Source organism: Pantherophis guttatus, chromosome 4, assembly GCF_059756535.1.
Source record: "Pantherophis guttatus breed Tessera chromosome 4, ASM5975653v1, whole genome shotgun sequence".
NCBI classification, from domain to species: Eukaryota; Metazoa; Chordata; class Lepidosauria; order Squamata; family Colubridae; genus Pantherophis; species Pantherophis guttatus.
Genome location: NC_142066.1, coordinates 54,729,749 through 54,755,358, shown reverse-complemented (window position 1 = coordinate 54,755,358; position 25,610 = coordinate 54,729,749). Strand labels below are relative to the sequence as shown.

At 36.4% G+C, this 25,610-nt stretch overlaps 1 protein-coding gene across 4 annotated transcripts in view; it reads left to right on the top strand.

The window, feature by feature from the left end:
• ZNF385C (zinc finger protein 385C) overlaps window positions 1–25,610 on the top strand; it is a 198,128-nt gene that overhangs the window by 127,142 nt on the left and 45,376 nt on the right. The window contains exon 1 of one of the 4 annotated variants that reach the window (XM_034415956.3): window positions 2,145–2,269. The exons of the other annotated variants lie outside the window; for them this stretch is intronic. Within the exon in view, the coding sequence (XP_034271847.1) occupies window positions 2,260–2,269 (10 nt within the window). The 5' untranslated portion in view covers window positions 2,145–2,259. Of the gene's footprint in view, window positions 1–2,144; window positions 2,270–25,610 lie in introns of those variants that run through there. 4 annotated transcript variants of the gene reach the window in all.

Here is a 25,610-nt window from a genome sequence, read left to right as displayed (position 1 = left end):
TGAACCACTCCAAACTCGATTGCAGAAACTATGACTTCAGCAACAGAGTGGTCAGTGCCTGGAATGCAGTATCTGACTGTGTGGTTTCATTGCAAAACCTCCAAAATTTTAACCTTAGACTGGCTATTGTTGACCTCACCCCATTCCTAAGAGGTCTGTAAAGGACCTGCATAAGAGCACCAGCGTGCCTACCGTCCCTGTCCTAATGTTCCCTTTAATTGTATTCACTTTATGTATTCAGTTCATGCTTATTCTTATATATATTATCTAATACAAACTCGACAAATAAATAAATAAATAAATTTTTAAAATCCATTTGCTAAGCAAGACAGTTCTTAAGTGAGTTTTGCCATATTTTATGACTTTTCTTGCCACAGTTGTTAAGTAAACTATTGCAATTGTTGAATTAGTAGCATAGTTATTAAGTGAATCTGGCTTCCCCATTGACTTTGCTTGTCAGAAGGTTGCAAAAGGTGATCACATGACTCCAGAATAGTGCAATCATCACAAATATGAACCAATTGTCAAACATCCAAATTTTGATCATGTGACCATGGGGATGCTACAATGGTCATAAATATGAAAAATAGTCATATCACTTTTTTCAGTGCAGTTGTAACTTCAAACTGTCACTAAACAAATGGTTATAAGTCAGGGTCTACCTGTATTGCAGGCTGTTGTATCTGGTCTGCATAATTCTGAATAACCACTTAGGGACCATCTGAAGGTGTTCAACCCAAATATAATACTGGGCTGTTGTCCTGAATATATATTTAATTGTTGTTTTGCTTTAGCAGAAACCGGGCCTGTAGAAATATAGCTACAATAGTGATATTTTCCAAGCATAGAGATCAAAAAATGAATGGGAAAATTGCTAAATCTGCTAAAATTGCCCATCTCAGGAATTCTGTGGCCATAAGAAGAATCTGGGACTTTATATTAGGGCTTGTAAAGTATCTCAGTGCAACCTCTGCAGAGGAAATCTTAAGGTAGGTTGAGCTTGCTAAGAAAATTGTCAGCAAATTTTTACCCAAAGAGCCATTAAAATGAAAGTGGATTTGGGGCCCTTACTAGAATGAGAATAAAATACAGTAGCAGAGTTAAGGAATCTGCCCCATTAAATTAACAGAGACGAGGCTGGAATAAGATGGCTTCTCTGACCTTGAGGCTTGTCTTGATTCAAGTCCAACAACTTTGCCCCCTATGTCAAGTTCCAACATGATTTGATTTGATTAACTAGAGAATATGGGTAGTTCTAGTTCCAGAAGCTACCAGGTTGGAGAAAGCTTTGTTAGTTATGTTAAGAAATCAAGTGTGTGATCAGAAGAGAACTAAATTCCTTAGTTGTATCCTATTGTAGGATTTTGAATGTGCAAAATTCCTTTTGTCCTTTCTCTCATCCATTCATTCTTAGATCTGCCTTGTGGATCAGTTTTCCCATTCACAATATCCCATTTGGAGGTTGGTTGGTTTCAGATTGTGTTGCCTGCCCACAGCCTCTTATCAACCCCATGGCTCAAAAGAAATATTACGCCAGCTATCACATGACATTTGGACCAGTGAATCAAAAGCACTGCTTTGCATTGCTCATGAAATCCACTGCTTCATAATCCTCAGTAATTAAGGCTACAACTTACATTTGAGGTGAGCGATGAAAAAAAGCTTCAAGAGGGACTAGTCAGCATCCAGTTAAATGTTCAAATAGAAAGGTGCCTGGGAATGTTAAATAATAACAAGGTCATGTGAGATATTTTTGGGGGGTAGGGGTGGGAGTGAGGCTGTCAGCTGAAAGTTTATTTGCTCATGGAAGCACTTAGCCAGGTTTTGTTTTAGTGGGATTATGTGTTCTTTAGCTTTTGAAAAGCAAAACGGGTGGTCTCCTCTTTCTCCCTCTGCCTCTTTCCAGCCCCCCTCCTTTTTTGCCATCCAATTTCGATGTTAATTCTTCATCATTGTTTGCATGGACCTCTGCTGAGAGCAGTTACGGAGGCTAATTTTTCCATCTGTCCTGCTTGGGCCAGTGACTGGGGAAGCATGGTTGCTGTTACCTCCTTCAGGGCATTGATCAGTGGAGCGTTAAGCTTTTAATTGAGGTGTAAGTGTATCAGCTCAAGGGGGAGGTAGTGGCCGGTGGTGTAGTACAGGCTGGCTGTAGCACAGCGCAGAGCTTTCAAAGAGGCAAGAGCTCTTTTGCACTCACCAGTGTTTGGGCAAATACGAAGAAGTAGCCAGCTCTGGAGAGACGCCAGCTCCATCGCTATGATTCTAGGTGAGTGCTACACAACTTACTTTCATTGCCTTCTGCTTTTGTGCCCTTTGGATTATATGTGCATATGCCTCTTTCTCCACCCCCGCCCCACCCCCACCCTCTCTGGATGGGAATCAGCATCACTTTTATTTCAATGAGCAATCTTTTACTCCCCCATGTGTGTCTGTATATGATGTAGAGGCTTCGTAGTATGAGAAGGCATAGACGTTTTCACCTGCTTTGCAATCTTGCTGAAAGACTAAGCTGGTACTCTTTGATTCTGGCAGAAGTATTTGTATAAAGGTGCAGGTGGCATCCGATAAACAATATGTCTCAAAATATGCGGAAGAAAAGGGCTCTTTCATCATTCTCAAAGCTGGGTTTGTTGTAGTTAAACCTGCTATTAAATCAAAGTATCTGCTTAAGCAGCTGAAGCAAAAGAGGGACAAAACGGACTGTTGCTGGGAAAAGGGATATTTTATTTATTCTAGGGTTTTGATACCCAAAAAATGTATTTCGGCCCTGAACCTCCTTTTTATGCAATTCATGCAGCTGTGCATTACATTTCGAGGGCAAAATCAAGTTGACTTTTGATTGGATTCAGCTGTCTTGTATCAGTTTCATAAATGTTCCAGCATTTCTTAAAATGCAGCAGGACAGAACCCTGAAAATCACTGGCAAACTTAAGAGACTTAATTTAAGTATAAGTGAAAATATTTGTAAGAATATTTGGCATGCTTAGATCTATTGAAAAAGTCAACTTGTAATTTTGATGCACAAAGGTGTAGGTGTTTCAATTTTGCTGAGTTATGGTTGTCAGGACTTGGGTAGTATCTTTTGTATCCATTTTATAAACCTTAGATTTTTATTATTCTTTCCTTTCCCCTTCTCTCTCTCTCTCACTCTCTTTTTCTCTCTCTCTTTTTTTTTTTTGGGGAGTTCCCTATTTTCATTCCCCGTTTCCCTGCCTTAATCATTGCCTTCTTACTTTCTTGGGCCTTGAACTGGAACCACAATAGCAGTGGAAATAGACTATTTTTTTAAAAAAAAAGTAGAACAGAAAAAAATATGTATTTATAGTTTAGAGAATGTATAAAAATAATTTTAAGTGCTCTTTTAATGAAGAACATTTTATATTGGTTATAAATCAAAATAATAGCAAATATTTTACATCCAGATCAAATTTAGAAATAAACAATTCTTCCTAAAATATAGCAAATTTAGGGTAAAGAAGTCCAAAGAATATTTTTTAAATATTTGTTTTTTTCGGTACAGATTTAAAAAAAAAAGACATTCTAGAATAAGAAGCATAGGAATTTTCTCTCTATTTCCCTCCATTTAATGACAGGCCAATTTTTTCACATGAAACGGAACGGGTTGGGTCACTTTCGTTGAACTCTCTTTTTTCAAAACCCTCTTTTGTAAAGAAATTGTACGTTCTAGTCTTTTCAAATCTTGATTACAAGTACCATTTGTGGGGCTTTTGTCTGACTAAGACAGACTGCCGTGCTAGAGAAATCAAAAGAAAAGCTGGCAACCTTAACTACCCTTTGCGCCGGTGTTTTCTCTGCATACTGTATGAGGAAGATTCTGCAGTATCTACTCCTTCTTCTTTTGTGGGCAGAGACTGGTGTATTTTGGTGATGGTGATTAGAATAACGTACTGATTATTTGGCTTGGAATGAAATGCTACTCCCCCATAATTTCTGGGTATAAATGTACATTCCTATGTGCCTGGATGCAGACATACAACAGCAGTCTAGAAGGAGATCGAACCAGTAAAGGCAAAACATGATAAAACAGTTTGAAGATTCAAATTCCATTTTTCCTTCTTCAGACTTCTGTGACTATGTAAGTCCATCTGAAGCAACATATTCAAGAAACACACACACACATACCTTTCCTTATTTATGGATGGACGGGATTGTTTAGTAGGCTGCAGGCCAAGTATTCCTTTCATTGCTGTGAAGAAATTGTGAAATTTCAGTCCAATTCCTTGCTATTGCTGTGAAGGTTTGAAAGGCAGCTAGACAGTTCGTGGATAGTGTATGTTGTACAGGGAAAACAATACAAAACAATTACTCTCCCCCAGTCTTCCTTCTGCTTGTGCTAATTTTATATTATTAAGGACATCTTCAGCCCAGATTGGGCAAGATGTATTTTATAAGAATGTGTGGTCTAAGAAACTTAACCATCTTCATTTAGGTCCTTTAGACAGCAGAATTTTTCACTAGCAGCGGTGTAGCACATCAGTTGTCTCGCATGGATGGCTTTAATATTTTTTTTAATAATCCAAAATGTTATGTATGCTGCCTATCCCCTTCTAACATAAAATGGTCTTTTCTCATATTTCTGGAATGTATATCCAATTCAGAAGTGATGCATCTGGAAATATTTGTTTCTGTTGTATTTAGCTTTCTCTTGTTCCCTTCTTGTAGAGAAACATACCCTAGGAAAAAATGCAATTTTTTAAATTCATTTTCTTTTTAAATTAGGAATAGGTTGGGTGTAGACAAAGGCATGCTTCTTTCTTTAGCGAAATAAAAAATGAGAATACCTTTTTTTCTAAATAGTCTTAGATTAAAAAATACTTTGCAATGATTGCAATATTATTCAGAAAGTTTCATTTGTGGTGTGCAGATATTTAATGGCAAATTGCCATTGGAACAAAACAATCATGCTAAAGTACATAGACATAATTTTCTATATAAATTTTAAACTAAAATGGTTTAGCAGTTTTCATGAGCTGTGGGATTTATCCATGGATCTGTTCTGCTAAAGGCCCAAATTATAGTTAGAATATTGTAGGAGAAACTGCTTTCAGAAAGCCAGCCATGGAATGTATATCTCTTCTCTCTGAATGTATCCTGGCGGATACCCAAGCAAAGCTGCAGTAGTATGCACCTAGTTTTCCATTCCCTGGATGTGGTATTTGTATACTGACATGTTCAAAGAAAAATAATTTATAATGTGGTATGGTTCATGTTCTAAAAAAAAAGAAAAGAAGGATGGATGTATTTTAGAAAACCATTCTGACATCCTTGTGTCAGTACTTCATCCACATTTAGAATCATCCATGTTGTAGAAAAAATTCAAAGAAAGCAGTGGGAAGAGCAGCAAGCATTGACATTGGTACAATGACATCGTTAAACAAATGTGTATAAAATGTACATAATTTGACAAAAGAACAACATAGATAAAATGGTATCTTTAATCATATCAGCTTTAAGTTAGGATCATGGATCATAGAGTTGTGAATGTATACATGTGCTTTGCAAAACAAATGTGTTGACTTAATAATTGACCACCATCCCAAATATTTTTTTAAAATTATGCACATGATTTTCTAAGGTAACAACTTTCTTCCTTAGGCAAAATTAACCTAATAATAAACAAAAGATACCTTCAAATTAAACTAGCAATCCTACAAATCTGAAAGGAAAATAAATTTTCTTATCAATCTAGAGAATTTTTTTAGCAGCCTAGTGATATATATGTATTCCACATCAAATTGGTTACAGACAGACTTTATGGGGGTGAAAGCTTTTTCTCATTGGCCAAAGAAATGATATGGACTGCTACAAGAATGCAGGAATCAAAGTATCAGGCAAAGGTACAGTATACCTACTGCATTCTTAACCCCACCTTCTCTCTCTCTCTCTCTCTCTCTCTCTCTCTCTCTCTCTCTCTCTCTCTCTCTCTCTCTCTCTGTGTGTGTGTGTGTGGTATAGGGAACTGTATTTCATAATTGTATTCATGTACAATGGCAACCATACAAAAATTAAGAAAAGGTGGGGTCAAGGATGCAGTAGGCAGTACTGTACCTTTGCCTGATAGTTTGCAGCTATTCTTATTTCACTCAAATCATTTTGACAGACAGACAGACAGACAGACAGACAGACAGATAAATAGATAGATAAACGATAGAGATTAGATATAGATATTAAATTCTTCTTATGCTTTTGAGTTTTATTTTTTTTTAATCCCCAAATTCTAATTCTAGTTGTTAAATTCTCGTACCCACTTTTCCTTCAAGTAGTCTTCAAGTTAACTCTAGCTCACTCTTCTAAGTAATCCTGTTTTAATATTTGGCAAGTTAGCAAGTTTCCAAATAGCAGCCTCTTCAGTAATAGTCTGGTAAGCTCAGTACGGGTTATTCTCAGGAAGGTATCATTCTGTGCTCAGAAACTAACTGCAGTAAAATCAAGAGTACTGTTGCAGCCAAAAATTGGATATTCCCACTGAGCTAACCATGGCTTGCTAAGCAAATTATAATTATCTAGATTCATAAATCCTACTGAGACATACGTACAGTAAAGACATCATTGTTAAACTCGACTCTTGATGATTGCATGGACACACATCTATCCAGTTTTCCTATCAGTGATATGATAGGAAATCATTGCCTTCTTCTGGGTTATATTTTATTATTTCTTTCCTATAGTCTTGGAATTGTCTGCTAGTCTTCCAACCGTATATTAACCAAGTCTCATCTTGCTTAGCTTCTGAAATGCTGCCATCTATTGAGATAATGAACCATAAGTAATGTTTAGAAATTGCAGTGGCTGGATTCACACAATATCCTAAACCAAAATTATAAATCTTTTCTTTTTAATTACTTTATTTAATAGATTTAGATAGCTGCCCATCTCAAATACATGACTTTAGACAGAGGACAATATTAAAAGTGATAAAAAGCATATACAAGAAATATAAAACAGTATCTGAAAAAAAATATGTAACTGATGATGAAACATTGAGCATAAACAAGACCTGAGCTCTGAGACCTGAGCATATTTAGGGTCTCAGGCTCAAGCACAGAACCACATTCTCAGGACCCTTTGAAAGGCCAACAGAGATGGGACCAATCTGTTCTCCAGAGGGATGATATTCCAGAGGATGGGTGCCATGACAGAAAAGGCCCTACCATCCAAGACTTCTTAGCAGATTGCATCCAGAATATGACCTTCCTACTGGACTGAATGGGAAAAGGAGAAATAATAGGTGAGAGATGATCTCATAACCTAATGCCAAACCATGCAAGGTCTTTAAAGGCAACCATCAGCACCTTAAATTGCACTCAGATACACACCAGTAACCAATGCAGCTCATAGAGTATTGATGTCACATATGCTGAAAAACAGGCCCTTTTGGATGGCTGTATCATCACACTGCAGCAACTGAAGTTTCTGAATGATCTTCAAGGGCAGCCCCATGTAGAGTAACTCAATGTAAAGGTTACTAGGGCTTATTGTCATAGAATCTGATTGAACCATCTCCAGATCTTTTATTCTTAGCATATTTTAATTGTAATGTAGTAGCAGTACATTATTGTTCTTGTTTAAACTTTCAAATGTAATAATGAAGTAATCCATTTTGTGGAGGAGCCCTCAACATTTCTGTTTTTAATTTCTGAAGAATGAAATTACAACGGCAGTGGAAAAAGTGACATTTTACACACTTACAGCATCCCCAAGGTCATGTGATCAAAATTCAGACGCTTGACAACTGACTCGTGTTTACGACAGTTGCAGTGTCCTGGGGTCATGTGGTCATCTTTTGTGACCTTTTGACAAGCAAAGTCAGTGAGGAAGCCAGATTCACTTAACAATTGTGTCACTAACTTAATAACTATAATGTTATTAATTAATTTAACAAGTATAATTAAACTATAATTTAACAACTGTGGCAAGAAAGGTCATAAAATGGGCTAAAACTCAACAAATGTTTCACTTAACAACAGAAATTTTGGGGTCAATTGTGGTTAAAAGTCGAGGACTACTTGTATTATGATAGTTACACAGTCAGCCAGATGTTTAGACTGGATTTGGCATTTTAACCCACCTATTGAATCTTTCCAAGGACCTGGGATGCTAGTCAGATGTTGTTGTTTGATGGTATTAAAGGTAAAGTCCAGTGGTGGGTTGCCCCCAGTTCGCACCGGTTCTATAGAACCAGTAGTAAAACCAGCAGGAGGCTCTGCCCACTGACCCTGATGTCATCAAAATACTTCTGCGCTTGCGCAGAAGAGTGCAGCCCCGTTGCGAACCGGTAATAAATGTAAGTAGAACCCACCCCTGGTATAGTCAGTCGCATGATGTAAGCTGTTCTAATAAAGCTGCCTTTTGCAATTAACTGATGGTGGCTTTGTCAAGCAGTGCCCAGATGTTTTGGGGTTGCACCCAAAGCACTAATTATTATTGGTACTTCCTTTGCTTTCTTTTACCACAGCCATTCTGCTTCTGCTGTATTTGCTGTCTTTATATTTTGTGACTTTCTCCTGTTCTTTTTCTTCTGCTGTCTTCAGGTACTGCCATGGCCACTACCCAGACTTTTTGTCTTTTTTATCCACAGTTATTAAGTCTGGAGCGTGTCAGGTGCTTGTCTGTATGAATTCTAAAGTCCCAAAGCACTTTAGTTTCATCATTTTCTGTTTGTCTATTTTGTGGTTCTACTTGTTCCTGCTTGCAGGCAAATTATATTTCCTGCAGATCTTCCAATGCGCCATTGCTGTTCCTTATTTGTGGACAGTCGGTTGCATTTCCTTTTGCTGCTAACTAGTCCATGGTTTCTTTTTTTATTAGTGTTATATTTATTATTTTATTTATTACTTTATTAAAATTTACATGCCACACAACTCTGGGCAATTTACCAAGTGCTAAAAATATTTTAAAACAAGGAAATAATACAAGACAAAAGGAACAAAGGTAGCAAAGTAAGATTAGATTTTCTTCGTTATTTTGCTCTTCACATCCATAGGAAATGTGTTACTAATTTTAAACTTGCCCTATTTCCCCCCCCCCCCCATCTTTATTTTTACATGTACAGAGAGAGACAGAGAGAAAGAGAGCAGTAGCAAGCTCTTTCAAAATTGGTAACCTTCTGCTTTAACCTTTCTGAATCTGCCTATCATGACCTAAATATGTGATTGATATTGGATTGCTTTAAGTTTAGATTACCACAGGCTGAATATGTATTTTTACTTAGTTGTATAGTAGTCTTATATATTAGTCTTGGGAACACAGTGGCTCAGTGGCTAAGATGCTGAGCTTGTCAATTGAAAGGTCGGTAGTTCAGTGATTCGAATCCCTAGTGCTGTGTAACGGGGTGAGCTCCCATTACTTGTCCCAGCTATGAGCATCGCCCCCTAGAGTCGGAAACAACTAGCACATATACGCAAGGGGAATCTTTACCTTTACTTTTCATGGTAGTCTTATGGAATTTATCTGCTCCAAAAGTACACAAATTTTTAGAGTTCTTTGAGTGCACTTGATTTAGGCTGATATATCAAAGAACTTCCTCCAAAGAGTGAGAGAGGACAGGACCAATAATTAATTTGCTTTGATGTAACAAAAAATTAATTAAATCTAATTAAATGCAATTAGTATAATTCAAATTTTTGACAGTTTTCCCATTCCCTCATAGTAAAAACTGAAGAGGTTAAACACTACCCCCAAGTCCTGAAGGCATGAGCACTTACTCTCTGAGACTACAGGGTAAACATCCACAATAAATATTAAAAGTATCTTTGAAATGCTTATTCCACATAGCAACCTCATTTGAGCTATTTTAGTAAATCACCTAATTTGGAGTCTTTCATTTCTTTGGGTTGGGGCCAAAGGTGCAATTTGAAGTTCTTAAATTTTTGGGGTTTTTTAGTTAATTGGCCTTAAATGTAAACTTTTAATAATTTTTAAATTTAAATTGTGATATTTGTATTGTGTTTTTACCTGGCTGTATACCGCCCCGAGTCCTTCAGGAGAGGGGCGGTATAGAAATAAAATTATCCTTATCCTTATCCTTATCCTTGAAGTAAACCCTAAGTTGAGCAGTTATAGCAAAATAAATGTTGTTTAATGCTTTTCTTTGTTTTAGTGTGGGCCAGATTTACAGTGAAGAGATCTATCTGCCTCACCTCCATTTTCCCCTTATCTTCTCTTTCTGTTGGTCTTCCAGATTCTTTGAGAACAATGGCAACAAGGACTTTTGTTGAAATAGAAGTCATGTGAGTGCCATTTATTAGTCCTGATATAGAGAGCTCCAGTTTTATGTCCTGTATGTGGACACAGCTTTGTGGATTTTAAAACTGAGAAGAGAGGGAGGCTTAATTCCTTTCACTCTTGTGGTACATAAAAAATTGCCCATAATTCAAATGGAGAAATGAATGTTAAGATCAAAAAGACTTTGGTTCTGAATGCATGACATCAACTTGAGTATATTCTCCCTGATTCTTTTCATGAAATGAACTGGTGGTGTTCATGCTCAGACATTTGGCAACCTGACTCCCTGCATCCTGGGACACCTCAGAAAGCAAAATGTTTGTCTCTGCTATCAGCTGGAAAAAGTTTGGTTCACCAATTCCTTCTCCTGGTGTTAACATTAGCATGGTCTTAAAACCAACAGTTCCTCCAGCTTTTCAGCATGACCCAAAACCACAAATATGGGACTATTAGTAGAAGCATATGTGACTATTTCTGATAGAAAAAAATGTTTTTAGTTCTGATTTAATGGCCATAAAGCAGTTTTCTCAGTTTGTAGCCATCAGGTTGTGTTGGAACCAAAATTCCTGACTTAACCAGCCAACATGGCTAGGCTTATATTGCTGGCAATTTAGTTTCAGCTTATCTGGAGGCTGGCAATAATCCTCAAGTGATCATCCATTAAAAAGATACTAGCGCAGAAAAAAAAAATGTCATTGAAGCTGTTGTTTATATTTGTGCATTTTATACACTTGATGTTCATACATACAATTGAGAGTAGCATAATAACTAATGTTTTGATTAATTCTATTCCTCTGCAAAAGTTTATTCAACATGTATTGGTCTTGAAGAGACCATAAGACTCTGTTATTTTTGTAATCACTCTTATCTGAAATGCCTAAATTTCTGGAATGTTTTGACATGTAATACTACTTGGGAGAATGATTGTCTTTTTTGTGCCTAAGCAAATAAGAAAAGGTAATTTTGTCTTTATCTTTGTGTATAGATGTGTATATGAGAGCCAATCGAGGGAGGCGCAGGATAAGTTGCCAAAGGCCTTGGGGAAGATTAATTGCATCAGAGTTGCATGTTATTGTTTTATATTGGGATTTGTATGCTCATTTAATCGTTTCTCATCCTGAACATTCAAGATGGACCAGATTCTACATTTTAATAGTGATGGGCATATTTAATTTAATGAATCACACCAGTGTGGGCTTTACTTAGACACCCAAAGAGAATATTTATTGGAAATGTTGAGTTTCTGGTTGCTCATGTTAGCTTCTTAATGAGGCAGCCTCAGAAAAAGTGTTTGAGAATGAAGTTGAGTGATCTATAAATTAAATTAAATAATATAAATGTAAATAAATAAATCCCTGGGGCAGTATTAACATAAATAAGTCCCTGGGCCAAGAATTTAACGGCTAACAGTTTTGCTTAGTTAAGAAAATAAAGATCAGAGTATCTGAGCAGTGGGATCCAGTATTATTGCATGTTACTGGTATTCCTTTCAACTTCTAACAGTCTGACATAAAAGCCTTGTTTGATTTGCTTGAAGTAGTTTGTATATGTCATTCAAAATACCAGTTTAATCTACCTGTCTTTTGTCTTCTTTCTATCTAGTATCTCTTGGCTGTAACAAGTTGAGAAGGTTATAATTTACAGATTAAACTCTTCCAGGCTTAGAATTGTGTCCTTGATCACTGGCCCTCAAAAGAATGGGATAATCCTTTATTTTCTTATGAGTAGTCTATTATTCTTTGTCTTCCTGATCCTCACAAAAACAAATCTGTGTAAACAAAGACCAATATTGCTGCAGGAACTAGTAAAGGCAGAGCTTGAATTGGACAATTTTCTTCTTTTGAGCTTCTGAGATTCTTTGCCCCCCCAGGTCAAGATTAAACTTGTTCCTCTGTTCTGATGGGCTCCATATTATATACTTGTCACAGAGCTGCATTCTTCAGCGGTGATAAATCAGAAGTTTGATCTGCTGGTTCCAGTGAATGTTGAAAGTTTTAGAACTGTGTGAGGTTTATCAGTGGACATAAATTTCCTTCAAAACCTGGGGCACTATCCCATTGCTTCAAGAAATTCCACAAGAATTTTTGTGCAGTTGAGAGTAGATCACTCATCAATGGATTTTGCTCCTGAATTATTAACATCAGGAATCTTAGATTTTAATAGGTTTCCTAGGAATAATCATATTTACTCCAAAAGAAGAGGATCTGAAATTTTAAAGAGTTCCCAGAAAAATTAAATGGAAAACAAATTATGTATGATTAACATTGCTTTATTGTTAAATGTTTGGCAGATAATGTGTATTTTTACCATTTTCTCAAATAGTTTTAAAAAGGGGGACAAATAAATCTCAAGATACTTACCCAGGTAGCCAAGCTTCTAGCAGCAAAGGCATGTTTAAAATCATGTTTCCTGCTAAGCAATTGGGCAGGTTCATAGCAGGTGAAATGTTCCTTCAGCCAAACTCTATGCCATTTCAGGCTTTAAAGATTAATACTAGTAGTTTAAATTGTGCTAAGTAAGTAATTAGTAGCCAATGCAAATTATTAGTATCCAAGTATTATGGAGTAGCAGTACTATACATCTTTTTTCACAGTTGCAATTTCTGGACACTTTTCAAATACAGCTCCATATAGACCAGTTTCCAATAGTTAAGGTAAACCAAGGTATAGATAATTTATGTAAAGTCTGATCAGATTAGAAAAGATTGAAGTTAGGACACATACAATAGCTGTGCAAAGAATTTGCAAATCCATTGATAACTATGGGTCAAGAAGTACCCCAACTGCAAGCTGCTTCTTTCTGAGGAAGTAAAATCCTGTCCAAACAAGTTTCACTTCAATTCCCAAGGGCGGTTTTCTTCTTTTCAATAGCACTTCTATTGTCTGAATTTAATTTCAGCTTGTTCTTCCCCAATTAGCTCATTATCAAGATAAGGAAATGTTCAAGGGTACTCTTTTCCTCCATGCAGGTGGCTGATAAAGATCAGTAGAGCTGGATATCATCAGCATACCGATGACATCCTACTCCAAAGCTCCAAATATCTCTAAATTTTCATGAAGATTTTAACTAACAAAGAACAAGACTGAACCCTGTAGGAAACCACCGATCAACAACCTAAAAACTAAACATATCGCTTCTGGGTACATCTGATAGGAGAGATTTGAACCATTGGCTCTAAAAGTCAACCTCTACCATATGGCCCAGAAAGACACTGTGTTGGATGGTATAAAAAAAGCTGTCAAGAAATATAGGAGAAGTAACTTTCTGTTTGAATCATCTACCAAGGTGACCAAATGAAATCCTGATTGGAAAAGACTCAAATAATATATTTCATCCAGATACCTCTGTAATTTTGAGAACGGCATTCCTTGACCCTTTTGCATAAAATGAAATATTTGAGCCTGTTCTAAAAGGGCTCAAGGAATGACTTTTTAAATAGTGGTTGTATAATCACCTCCATTAATCAGGCAAGCTGGGGAACACAAGAGGTTTTGATCACCTTCTTTAATCTTAACATAATCAGTTGGGAGGGATGAACTAAGTAAGCACCCTATCCTCCATATACACTGTCCATGTCATAAATATCTTACACACTGAATCGAATCCATATGAACATTACACAATTCCCAGGTTTTCACAGTATGACATGCTGCAAAGCTAGAGTCCAGACTGAGGTGCATCAGACTGACTTTGTCTTGAAAGAAAAGTGGAAATTGCTCACAGCAAGTCTTTAACTATGTTCTAACTCCCCTTGCTCAACATCTTAACGTAAAGGATGCTACCCAGTATGGAAAAGTATTGCTTTCCTGTTGTGTGCATATAAATAGAGGCAGAAAAGACCCCCTTTACTGTAGCCATTATCACAAAGTCAAGTTTCATATGGTCCTTAGGAGGGCCCCATTATTTGTTCAATCTGTTCCATTCCAAGAGTTCTTCCACTTACGCTAAAGCCTTCCACCTATCTGCTTCATTGCTCTCAGCTTCTTGATTGTCAGACCTTCACAGTTATCCAGATCAGGAAATACACCCCACAAGAAGATTAAAACTTTTTTGCAATAGACTACAATAACAGAATCTTTTAAATGATTGTATTTTCCCCTCCTCCCTCTTATCCCCCTGTGAGTCAGGGAGAAATCACTTTCTCTGAGCCCTAAGAAGGCAGCAATGGCAAACCCCTTCTAAAAAATCTTGCCAAGAAAACAGTAAGGACTTTTCCAGGCAGTCTCCAGGAATCAAGTATGGTTGAGTGGAAGAAAAAGAAACAGAGAAAGGCACTTAAGAGTGATAGTACTTGGCCCATCTCCATGGTTAGCTAAGGTTTCACAAGTATCACTAGTGCAAAAGAGCAAACACATTTAGGAATATACACATTCATAAGGTACTTATGTCAGGTCATTTTATCCAGTCCTCTACTCTTAAAAGAGGTTCATAGCAGCCACCAGTTTAAAAATGATAAGAAAGCTCCTTCACTTTTAAATCTAAGGCTCTGGTTAAACTAAGGCTCTATATAGATATTCCAGGAAACGCTCTGCTGCATGTGTGTGGCCAAACACCTACTGAACTTTTAAGTTCTCTAAAACTAGGACTCAGATCATAACTGAGTCTTTATCCCTCACTGGAGCTGTTATTTGCTTTTTCTGGAATATGTCCACTGTTTCTTCAGTCAGCAATTCCTAATGTTAATATTCATTTGCAGTTGGAAAAGCAATGTAGGCTATAAATATAAGTAAATAAACACAGAAAACAATCCATTCCTGAGAGTGGATGCCTTGTTTCTGGAATCCATTCATATTCTTCCATGCTTCTGATCATGCAGATTTATATCATAGTAGTAGAACACATACCGGTACTTTTGCATGCAAAGTGTACCAGATTCAGTTTCAGCTTGTTCAGGTAAGGGCTCCTGTCAGAAACACTGAAATTTGTTTTCTGTTGGGTTGACATTACTTAGCTAGATGGGCAAGGGTTTGACATGGAATAAGCAGTTTCCCTTGGCAAACATTTACTTCTCTTTTCCACTTTTGTCTAGAAAAAGGGTTCTTTTTCAGGAATTGGAGAAGCATCTGCACCAGATATGCTGTTTCAAAACAGCACACACTCCACATTGGAATGATTAAAAAAAAGCTGGTAGTTGTTCTGGTCCATTCAGATCACCAGAAATTCTGTGGCTAGTTCTCTGCATGACTCAGGCAAAAAACATCTTCTGCAGTGGTGAAATCCAAATTTTTTTACTACCGGTTCTGTGGGTGTGGCTTGGTGGGCGTGGCAGGGGAAGGATACTGCAAAATCTCCATTCCCTCCCCACTCCTGGGGGAAGGATATTGCAAAATCTCCATTCCCTCCCCACTCTGGGGCCAGCCAGAGGTGGCATTTGCCAGTTCTCCAAACTTCTCAAAATTTCCGCTATCAGTTCTCTGAACTGCTCAAAATTTCTGCTACCAGTTCTCCAGAACCTGCTGATCTTCTGCCTGTCTGAAGCAGGCATAACCAAAGGATCCAAGAAAATACATCCTCTAATTTCTAGGTTTCTGCACTAATTTATAAGGGCCAGTCTGATAATTTTTTATCTCATATGAATATCAATCTTTAGATTGATTATGTATCATTATCATTATAACTCTTAGCAATCAGGTTCATAAATCTTCTCCAGCGTGATTTGTCCCCAATCTGACCATTCAAGTCTTCCAACCACATACCCATTGCCACTTTAAGTGAGTGCATCCAATTTGCTGCTGATCATTGTTATCTTTTCTATCCTTCCACTTTTCTGAACATTATAGATTTCTCAAGAGTGCTAGGTCTTTGCATAATGTATCTATAATTTGATAATTTGAATCTTGTCAATTGCCTCTCAAGTGAAAACTCTGGATTAATTTGTTCTATGATCTACATATTTGTTTTCCTGTCTTCCCAGGCGTCTTCTCCAACACTTACATTCAAAAGCATCTTTCTATTCTGCTTCTTCGAAGTCCAGCTTTTGCTTCCATACAGCATCACAACGAAAACCAAGCCTGTAGAAACAGACAAATCTGAATATGTTTTCAGAGCCTTCATCTCTACCAAATGTTAGGTCTGCAGCATGTTTCTTGACTATTGTTTCCTTTACTGTTCATATTCAATGCTAAAAAGCAGAAGCTATTCACTACTATAGTTTTTCACTGTATGTTCTAAGGATGGTTGCTATTCCTCTTGTCATTTTATTGGACCTCTTACACTCAATTGTCCCATTTTTTCCCCATGGTGCTCATACCATTACTAGAGCTTGCAGATTATTTGCATTTTTACCTATTAGGTAAAATACAGCATAGCATAGATTATATACTTTTCTTTCTCCAATTTGAAAGCCATATTCATCTTCTTCCACTCTACTTTCCCTCAATACATATTCAGTATATAGGAGTATACAATCTCTCAGTTTTTTTGCCAATCTGGAGTCAGTCTGTTTCCCCATGTTCTATCTAGACTTTGATTTTCTGTCCTCTATATTGTATGAGAACAATGGAAAGTTCCGGGATTCCCATTTTTCTAAGGACATTTTATAGCTTATGATCAACATGTACAAAGCCATTTTTTTTAATCAGTGAAAATGCATTCTGAGTTCTTTTATGTTCTTTCTTATCTGTCTAGCACACAGAAAAAATAAGGCCTCTTGTTCCTTGGCTTTCTCTAAAATCAATTTGAACATCTGACATTTTCTTTTCCATGTATTTTTAAATTTTATTTTAGATTTTTTATTATTTTTTATTATTTTTATAAATAATTCCAGGGACTGCACATATCTAATATTCCTATCTCCTCCTATTTTCCCCATAACAACAATCCTGTCAAGTGAATTAGGCTAGGAGAGAGCGGTTGGTCCGTAGTCACATGAAAGGTGATCTAGGGCTCTAAATTGTATTGGATGATCATAAGCATTATGTAAAATCATTTATGGTTTGTTTCCTTTCTTTACTATTGACATGTAGATTGACTTCTTCCAAACAATTGATCTCTGTCCATTCTCCAGATTTTCTGGCATAGTTTGGTTACGGCCTTTATTGATTCTTTTTCTGTTGCTTGCCATATTTCAGTAGAAATTCCTCTGTGAGATTCAAAACAATCCTGATATTCTTGAAAATAGTAGGTTTGCGATCTGTTCCACAACATTTGACCACATCTTTGTTGTTACAAATGAAAGTCTTCCAGCTGCCCAGCTAAAGCAAGCAACTATTACCTATAACACTGTATAATCTATTTGTCATCCCAACTGTCCTTCTAAAGCCAGCATTACCAATAATACTGTATGATTGGTTTGATTTCTGTGAACTCCATCTGGTGATCTTTACTTACATAATACACACACACACACACACACACACACACACACACATATACAGTGGTGGGATTCAGCCAGTTTGCACCACTTCGGGAGAACCAGTTGTTAACTTTCTGAGCAATTTGGAAAACTGGTTGTTGGAAGAAATCATTAGGGCAGAGAACCGGTTGTTAAATTACTTGAATCCCACCACTGCACACATAGCTTGAAGATTGTGTTTAGCAGATAAAAATAATGGTCAGAAATAATTCTCCTGTTTCATTTTGGTTTCTAGACCATATACTCCAACTACATTTTCCTTCTTACTATTTCCAGTGTTGGTATTTCAATCTCCAGCCGCAAGCAGCACATCATGTTTGCATGTACTGCCAATTTCAGATAAAACTTGAGTGTAAACTCATCAATCTCCTCTACTGTATCAGTGGTTGGAACAAAGACTTGAATGACCATCATATTAAAAGTCTATCCCTTGTCCGTGAAGTCTAATTGGTTTTATTCAGTTATTGACTAACGTATACCCAAGCATTGTCATTGCTGTTTCCTTCACAGTTATGAAAGCTTTGTTATTTCTTCTATATTATTTGTGTGCTGAGTACTATATGCTCTTCTGACTGGAAGTATCCAGCTTCATTTTATTTCGTTTCTTTGATTCTAAAACTAATAAATTTTATTTCATTTTTCATTCTGTTAAACTTTCCCATGCTTTTTACATTTCATATTCCTACTGTAATTCTGTCTTTGCAGATTTGGATATTTTTTTTTCCTGCATAACAACATAAATACCTGAACAGCCCCACTTTAATCATAATAATGTTCTAAACACCTTTAGTACTCCAAAAGATCCTTAGCTCATCTTCAACAGCACATTGATTACTACCTAGCCTGAAAGATCTATCATCCAACATTATGTACCCATCACTTTATCTTATCTATCTATGTGATTTTTGATGCTGCCTTATATTGATGCCTCTTGTTTTAGCTGGGCAGCTGGGATAACTTTCATTCCTTGGATAACCTACTGAGAATACTGCTTTTTGTTAGTGTTAGGCCACAAAAACATTTGTTACAATGTTTATTTAGGATATCACTATGGCCTATATATTACTTCAGTGTCTGCTGGCTTTAGTCAGGAGAATACCAGTAGCAGTCAAAAGTTAAAATTTGTTAAAATTTATACTATGTGCACCTGCTTGCACCCCACCTGTCTCCCACCCCCAAGTTTACTATAAACAAGACAGTGATCCTCCCACAAACTTTTACTTGGAAGGTGCATTGCAGTTCTGTATACCGGTGTAGATTCAAAGAGCATTTGCTGTCATTATATTTCTTTTTAAATATATTCCACTTCTTTCCTGTATCCAGTTTGGGGTATCAATTTCCTTACCTGAAGTCTAGATTACAGTCTTTGCCTGTTTTGTTTTCAAAACATGGTGCTTTCAACTTTCTTCTATAGTGTTCTCCTAATCCCTATCTCCTGTGCCTTTTTCCTTCCTTAGCTACAATCTCCAGGAAGCACTTCATATTTGTATATATTCCTTAGTGCCCTAGAAGATTCAAGTTCTTGTTTTTTTGATTCCAGGATAGATAGTGCAGACCTTTTGGACAGCTTGGTAGGCGGGTTTATACGACAGAGTTTACCGTTACATATTTGTCTATTGGAATTAGAAACAGATTAACTGAAGCTCAAGAAAGAAGGAAGCAGATATTTTCAAAACTGTAAGCACTCCTAGGCAAGCCAGACAGGAAACACAACAAGATGAACTAATTCTATTTTATTGTAAGGTTACATTAACAGAAACTTGCAAATCTGAAAGTACACTTTTAGTTGCTTGATCCATTAGGATGGGTCCTTCCTAAATGTCTTTCTCTGACTGTTAAGCCACTGGGAGTTCCTTCCTCTCTTGTCTGTTTGTTGTCCAGGGAGCCCCTCTTTTCTTCTTTCCCCAAGGGCATTCACACAATTCATTATAAAAACAAATAAAAAACATAGAACCTTAGAAAATATCTTTGAAAGTAATTGCTAAAACCTGGGAAAATGTTGCCCTCTTTCCAAATTTTCCTTTAGTTATGATCTTAATTCTTTTCAGGAAGGAAAAGTTATATTTTGGATCATATATGTGTTTTGGATCAGAGCAGAGATTTGATGTCTTCCTCTCTCTAGAAAACCAGTTTTTCCCCCTCACTCTTCTGTGAGTAGACTTATACATACCAAACTCTGTATTTTCCCTTCAGTGTGAGTATTTTGTAAATTGAATTCATTTGTAAATGTTGATCCATCTGTTTTCAAAGATCAAAAGGATGGAAGAAAATGTAAGACAAAACTCTCCATAAGTAACTGATAATTTTCCAGTCCATATTTTTATATATGTATATAGCAACATAGATGTGTTGCTTGGCTGTTGTTATTCAACTGTTCAACTGATGATTCAACAGTGTGAACGAATAGGGCACCAGTTTAACCACTTATATCCCCAATCTGCTTTGTGTGGAAGGACTTCCCACTTTATCCTCCAAGAGGTGAGTTTCTTATTTTCCATTTTTGGGGAAGGAATTATGATAACTATTTTTATATATGATTTCTTCTGTGAATAGGGGCGCAATGGCCCAGCCCAGTTGACAGCCCAAGTTCAAGACCTGAGTACCATGCAATGGGGTGAGTTCCCATTTCTGCCCCAGCTCCTGCCCACATAAAAGTTTGAAAGCTTGCAAATATGAATCAATAAATAGATACCATTTTGGTGGGAAGGTAACAGTGTTCCATGCGCCTTGGCACATAGTCTTGCTGGCTACATGACCATAGAAATGACTTTGGACAACACTGGTTCCCTGGCTAAGAAACAGAAAAGAGCATGTCCAGTCGGACATGACTGGACAGGGGAAACCTTAACTGCTATGAGATTATATGCACAAAAATGGAAGGACACTGATATATCTATAATGGAGGAATTGTTAGTGTAGATGATGGAAGTAGTGGAAATTACAAAATTAGCTTGTTTACTTAGAGAAAGGTCAACTGTTACAGACTGGCAGTTTGAAGACAGCTCCCTAAAAAACGATGATGAAAAATGAAGATCTAGTGAGTAGACCGGTTCTTCTGAATCTTTCCAGACAAAAAGAGGACAGGAGATCACCCTCATGTACTCCAAACAGTTTTTCCTCACAAGGAGACTGTAATACAGTACTCAGCAGGTTTTGAGCACTAGGAAATGACAAGAATAGCCATCTTGATCAAAACTGTGGTCAGCACTTTTTAAAGAATACTAACTTCACAAACTTCCTTTTCTAACCACATTCAGAAATTGTTTGTTAATTGCTTTTAAGCTATTAGGGATTTTTAGATCAACAAGTCCATAAATGCTGGTGTATCTACCTTCAATCCTTAATGAAGAAAAAATTTAATCGTAAATATTTTTTTAAAAAACAAAAAGCTAAATATGACTTTGATCTTAGAAAGTTATAAATGGATTAAGGGTACCGATAAACTTGGAATAATATTTTTAAATTAATTATAAAGAATCCTTCCTGTGGGAAATAAAATTATTTGGACTTTTGCAAGACAAAATAAAGATAAGTAATTTTGAAAATTGAACACTAGAGGGAACTAAAGATTGTAATTAAAGGAGGAAAATACAAAATCTGATTAACAGGTAATTAAAAACGATGGGAAATATTATAATATTGAGAATACTGAAGGACACTTTTGAAGAATGGAATCAGAAGTTTATTTCAACTATGTCAATAGTTGTGTTTGCTTATATGAATAGATTGTGTCCAAATGGTTTGAAGAAGTGGCAGATGAAGAACAAATTTTAATTGATAAGCAGAAATGACATCAAAAGTGGATCTTCAAATGACAGGCTATGAGAATGACAGAAAAGGATGTCTCACTGTACATTCAGAAATATATAAAATATTGATATTTTAAAAATTAAAAGAGAAATAAAATAACAAACCAAAAGAATGACCAAGATTTTTTTTATATTGTACTTACAAAAGAGGATTGTCAAAGCTTTGAAGAGTCCTGTAAGAAGGGACAAAGAAGAAATAAAAAGAAATCAAATTCTATAAGATTATTTGAAAGGACTAAAGATTAAGACTGTTAGAAGGAAGGAATATAAAGTTAGTTTATTTGATCAAGATTAAAATAAGATACATCATTATTCCTGCTAAGCCTTAATAGACTTTCTGCTAATGCTGAGATTTAAAAAATGATGCTTTATGGATTTGTCTGTAGTTTAGAGATGCAATATAGGGTAAAGAGATCATTGTACATTAGGAGGAAGTAAAAAAAATCAAAACTTGTTTATGCTTGTGTCATAAAGGTTGGAAATCATTTTTTAATGTATTTCTGTTCTCTTTCTTTGTAATCTTACTTTTTTTTCTTTCAGTTTTCTATGTTTTTCTTATCTGCGCCTTTCACTCTTTCTACTCTTCTTTCTTTCGTTTACTTTATATTAAATTCTTCTATAGTATGTATATATATATATATATATATATATATATATATATATATATATATAGAGAGAGAGAGAGAGAGAGAGAGAGAGAGAGAGAGAGAGAGAGAGAGAATATATATAGAGGGAATGCCCTAACAGAAGGTATCCAGGAGATTCTAGGGACTTCCTCTGCATAACAACGGCAGCTACTGACTGGATCTCCAAACTCGACATTGAACTTTGAAATGTTATTTCTGTTTTCCTTTTAGGTTTTCTTACTGCTTTTTTATTGTTTTAATTGTTTTTAACCTGTAAAAATGAAGTGTTTTAATACTGTATGTGACCAACCATATGCTAAATAAATAAATCTTCTATAGTCATTAAAATATTTAATTATATTATATTTACTAGTTACTGGAAACCTTTTAAGGACTTTCGCTGAAAAAAAGAAAACAATGGACATGATTGAAATTAAAAAGCGTAGGTTAAGGAAAAAGGAAATTACGATGTAAGCTTAGTGAGAAAGTTTAAAATATAACTGTTTTATAATTGTTGTTAAAAAGATTAGAAATCACTTTATTCAATCTCTTACATTTCTTTTTCTATTTTCTTTCTTACTTATTCACTATTCTTTTTCTTTCTTTCTTTTTGGGTTTTTTTATTGCTTTATGTTCCTTTTATCTGGTTAAAATTTATTCAATACAAATTATATCTTTAAAAAAGAATGGCAGTATGATAGAGCAGAAGTGAATCAATCTCAGAATCTCCAGGCAAGATGAAACCAAAACCTCAGCCAGCCCCAGCATCCTCTTTTCGTCTTCCTCAACCAGATCCTCTCCAGATCAGACATGAGTGGAGAGGTTGTTCTAAACTTGAAGTGGCCATAGGCAAAATATCCTCTTTTCAGCTTATTCCAGGGGTGAAATCCAGCAGGTTCTGACAGGTTCTGAAGAACCAGTAGCAGAAATTTTGAGCAGTTTAGAGAACTGGTAGCGGAAATTTTGAGTAGTTTGGAGAACCGGCAAATGCCATTTCTGGCTGGCCCCAGAGTGGGGTGGGAATGGAGATTTTGCAATATCCTTCCCCCAGGATTGGGGAGGGAATGGGGCTTTTTCACTGGAGTGGAGTGGGAATGGAGATTTTGCAGCATCCTTCCCCTGCCATACCCAGCAAGCCACACCCACCAAGCCACACCATGCCCACCAAGCCACGCCCACAGAACTGGTAGTAAAAAAAATTGGATTTCACCACTGGCTCATTCCAATACTATATTGGAGATAATGTGGGAAAAATTAAATTGCAAGTAACTTTCTGATGCTTTTTAGGGAGCCCATATTGGTAGTAATTCTAGGTGATATTTTGGAGGCTGCCTAAGAATGTTGGATTCTCAGTGCCAGGCTTACCCAAATGTAACCTCTTCATTATATTTAACATTATGCAAAAAAGTGAGCTGGAGGTTGCATATAATTATCAGGATTAAAGGGCTTTGATTGTCTTCTTCACAAAATTGTCCAATTTTCACCCAAAACCTCTGCATTTTGGAAACTAACTAATTAAATCATACTTAAAAATTGACTGTCTAGCTTCTTAAAAACCTGCATAGAAATGAAAACCCTCCAGTGTCTATTAGCAGACTGTTATTCCATTATTGTTTAGATCAGGAAGTTATGTTCTTATATTTCAAATGAAATCTGAATAGGTTCATTTTAGACCCATAATTTCTGATCCTGGTTTTAAATGGCAATGGAAAATGTTGCCAATGGAAAGTAGGATTTGATTGTTCACAGTATGTAAGTTTGAAAAATATTTTGTTTTCAAGGAAGTGGTAACATAAAATTGCCCAAACAGGGCAAAAAAAATAGACACTGAAGGAAAATATCTTTTGTTTAAGCCTATACCAGAAGAGTTTGCCAAACGTATAACAATTTGTAGGCTCTACAGAGCTCTGGATTTGAAGGCCAAAAAATGCTTCACATAGCACTAAGAGATTTGGGTTAAGGAGGTGTAGACAGGTGGTGCATGAACATCTTAGTGCACTCTTGAGTGCACTGGTTTTGGATTCACACCTGAAGCCTTAGTCCTGGAGTTTTTCTTGTCTGATTTTTTTTTCCCTTTGGCTCCTTTTGTGGGTTGGAGTAGCCTCCTCATAAGAATTATGAATCTATCACAGCTTTCAAATGGAGCTATCAGTAGTTTTGAACAGAGTGGCTCTTTATTTCAAGGAAATAACATGTTTCTTGATAATCCAAATAATTATTCCAAGATCTGTATTAGGACAATCTCTTAATTAGGGCAATTCAAGATCATTAAATAATGTGCAATTTTGCATTTTTTAAAACTCTTCATCAGGCAAGAAGATAGACAAAGCCAAAAAAAATAAGCAAATAATGGAGAAAGAATTTATGTGTTACAAATTTGACTCATTCTCTCCATCTCAAAATTGGGCTCTTAATCTTCAGAATTGGTAACTGGAGCTGTCTGATAGCAGCAGAAAAGAGAATCAGAGGTCTGATCCTTCAGCCTGGTTGGATATATACGTGTGTTTGTGTGGTCTGTGTCAGTGCATGTGATAGAATAAGAACAGCATCTCAAGGACATACATGTATGGGGCTTTGTCTGCATAGATTTGTGTCCTCCCCTTCTCTGAAATCCTTCAAGATCTCAGCAGAGAGGCTAGAAAAGAAGGATGACATTTTCTTTCCAATTAATGCACCAGAAAACTGCCTCTGAAGAAAGGCTGAGGCCATATAATTTGTGTTTAACTGAGATTATTTCTTCCTCTCCCCACCCCCATTTGCTAATTCAAAAATCAGTTCCCCAGCAGCAGGGAACTGCAAAAAACGATGTGAATCTGTCATCAAGGAGGTGTGTCGGAGAAAAAGTGTGAGGATGAAATTTGATGTTTCTGAAAAGACACATTTTTGCAATGATGGAGACGGGTACATTTCTCTTCTTTATTCATCTAAAATGTGTATTAAAATAATAATCTGGCTTTGAGGGTCACTCGCTTTGTTAGGAGACTTAGCAACATGCTGGTATTTTTTATCAAAGTGGCTCAGGAAATGGATGCTTATTTTCTCGGGTATTTAATTAACCTTCCCCAATCACTTTGTCCATTCTGTCCCTTCCCTGTATGGGTAGTGAAGCCGTGAGAAGCTTGTAGCAATTTTAGTACCAATGAAAGACTGCGCTTCCTTCTCTCCCTCCCCAGAAGCTCAGTGTGCTCAGATCTGTATTCCTCCCATCAAAAGGTGCTCAGTTTGATTACAGATTTTCCAACCTCCTGTGTAATTTGGCCCTGAGATAACACTTGAAGGAGAAAATTGGCCATTGATTTTTTTTTTCAGTCTGTGCAAAGATTTCAACATGGTATGATGGTTATGATCACTCTAGACTCCTTTCAAGCCCTTCTCAGCAGTTTATAGTCTATCCAAACTTCTCATACTTTTCTTTTCCTCCTAAAAGAGCTTTTAAATTCCAGACTTAGCTTGTTTGCCTATTTATACTAGAAAAAATGGAAATGGAAGGGCACAACCACAGTACAATCTGTTCATTCTTGGAACATACTGTATAATAAAATGGGCCCTGGGTGAAATTGGTAATTCAAGAGG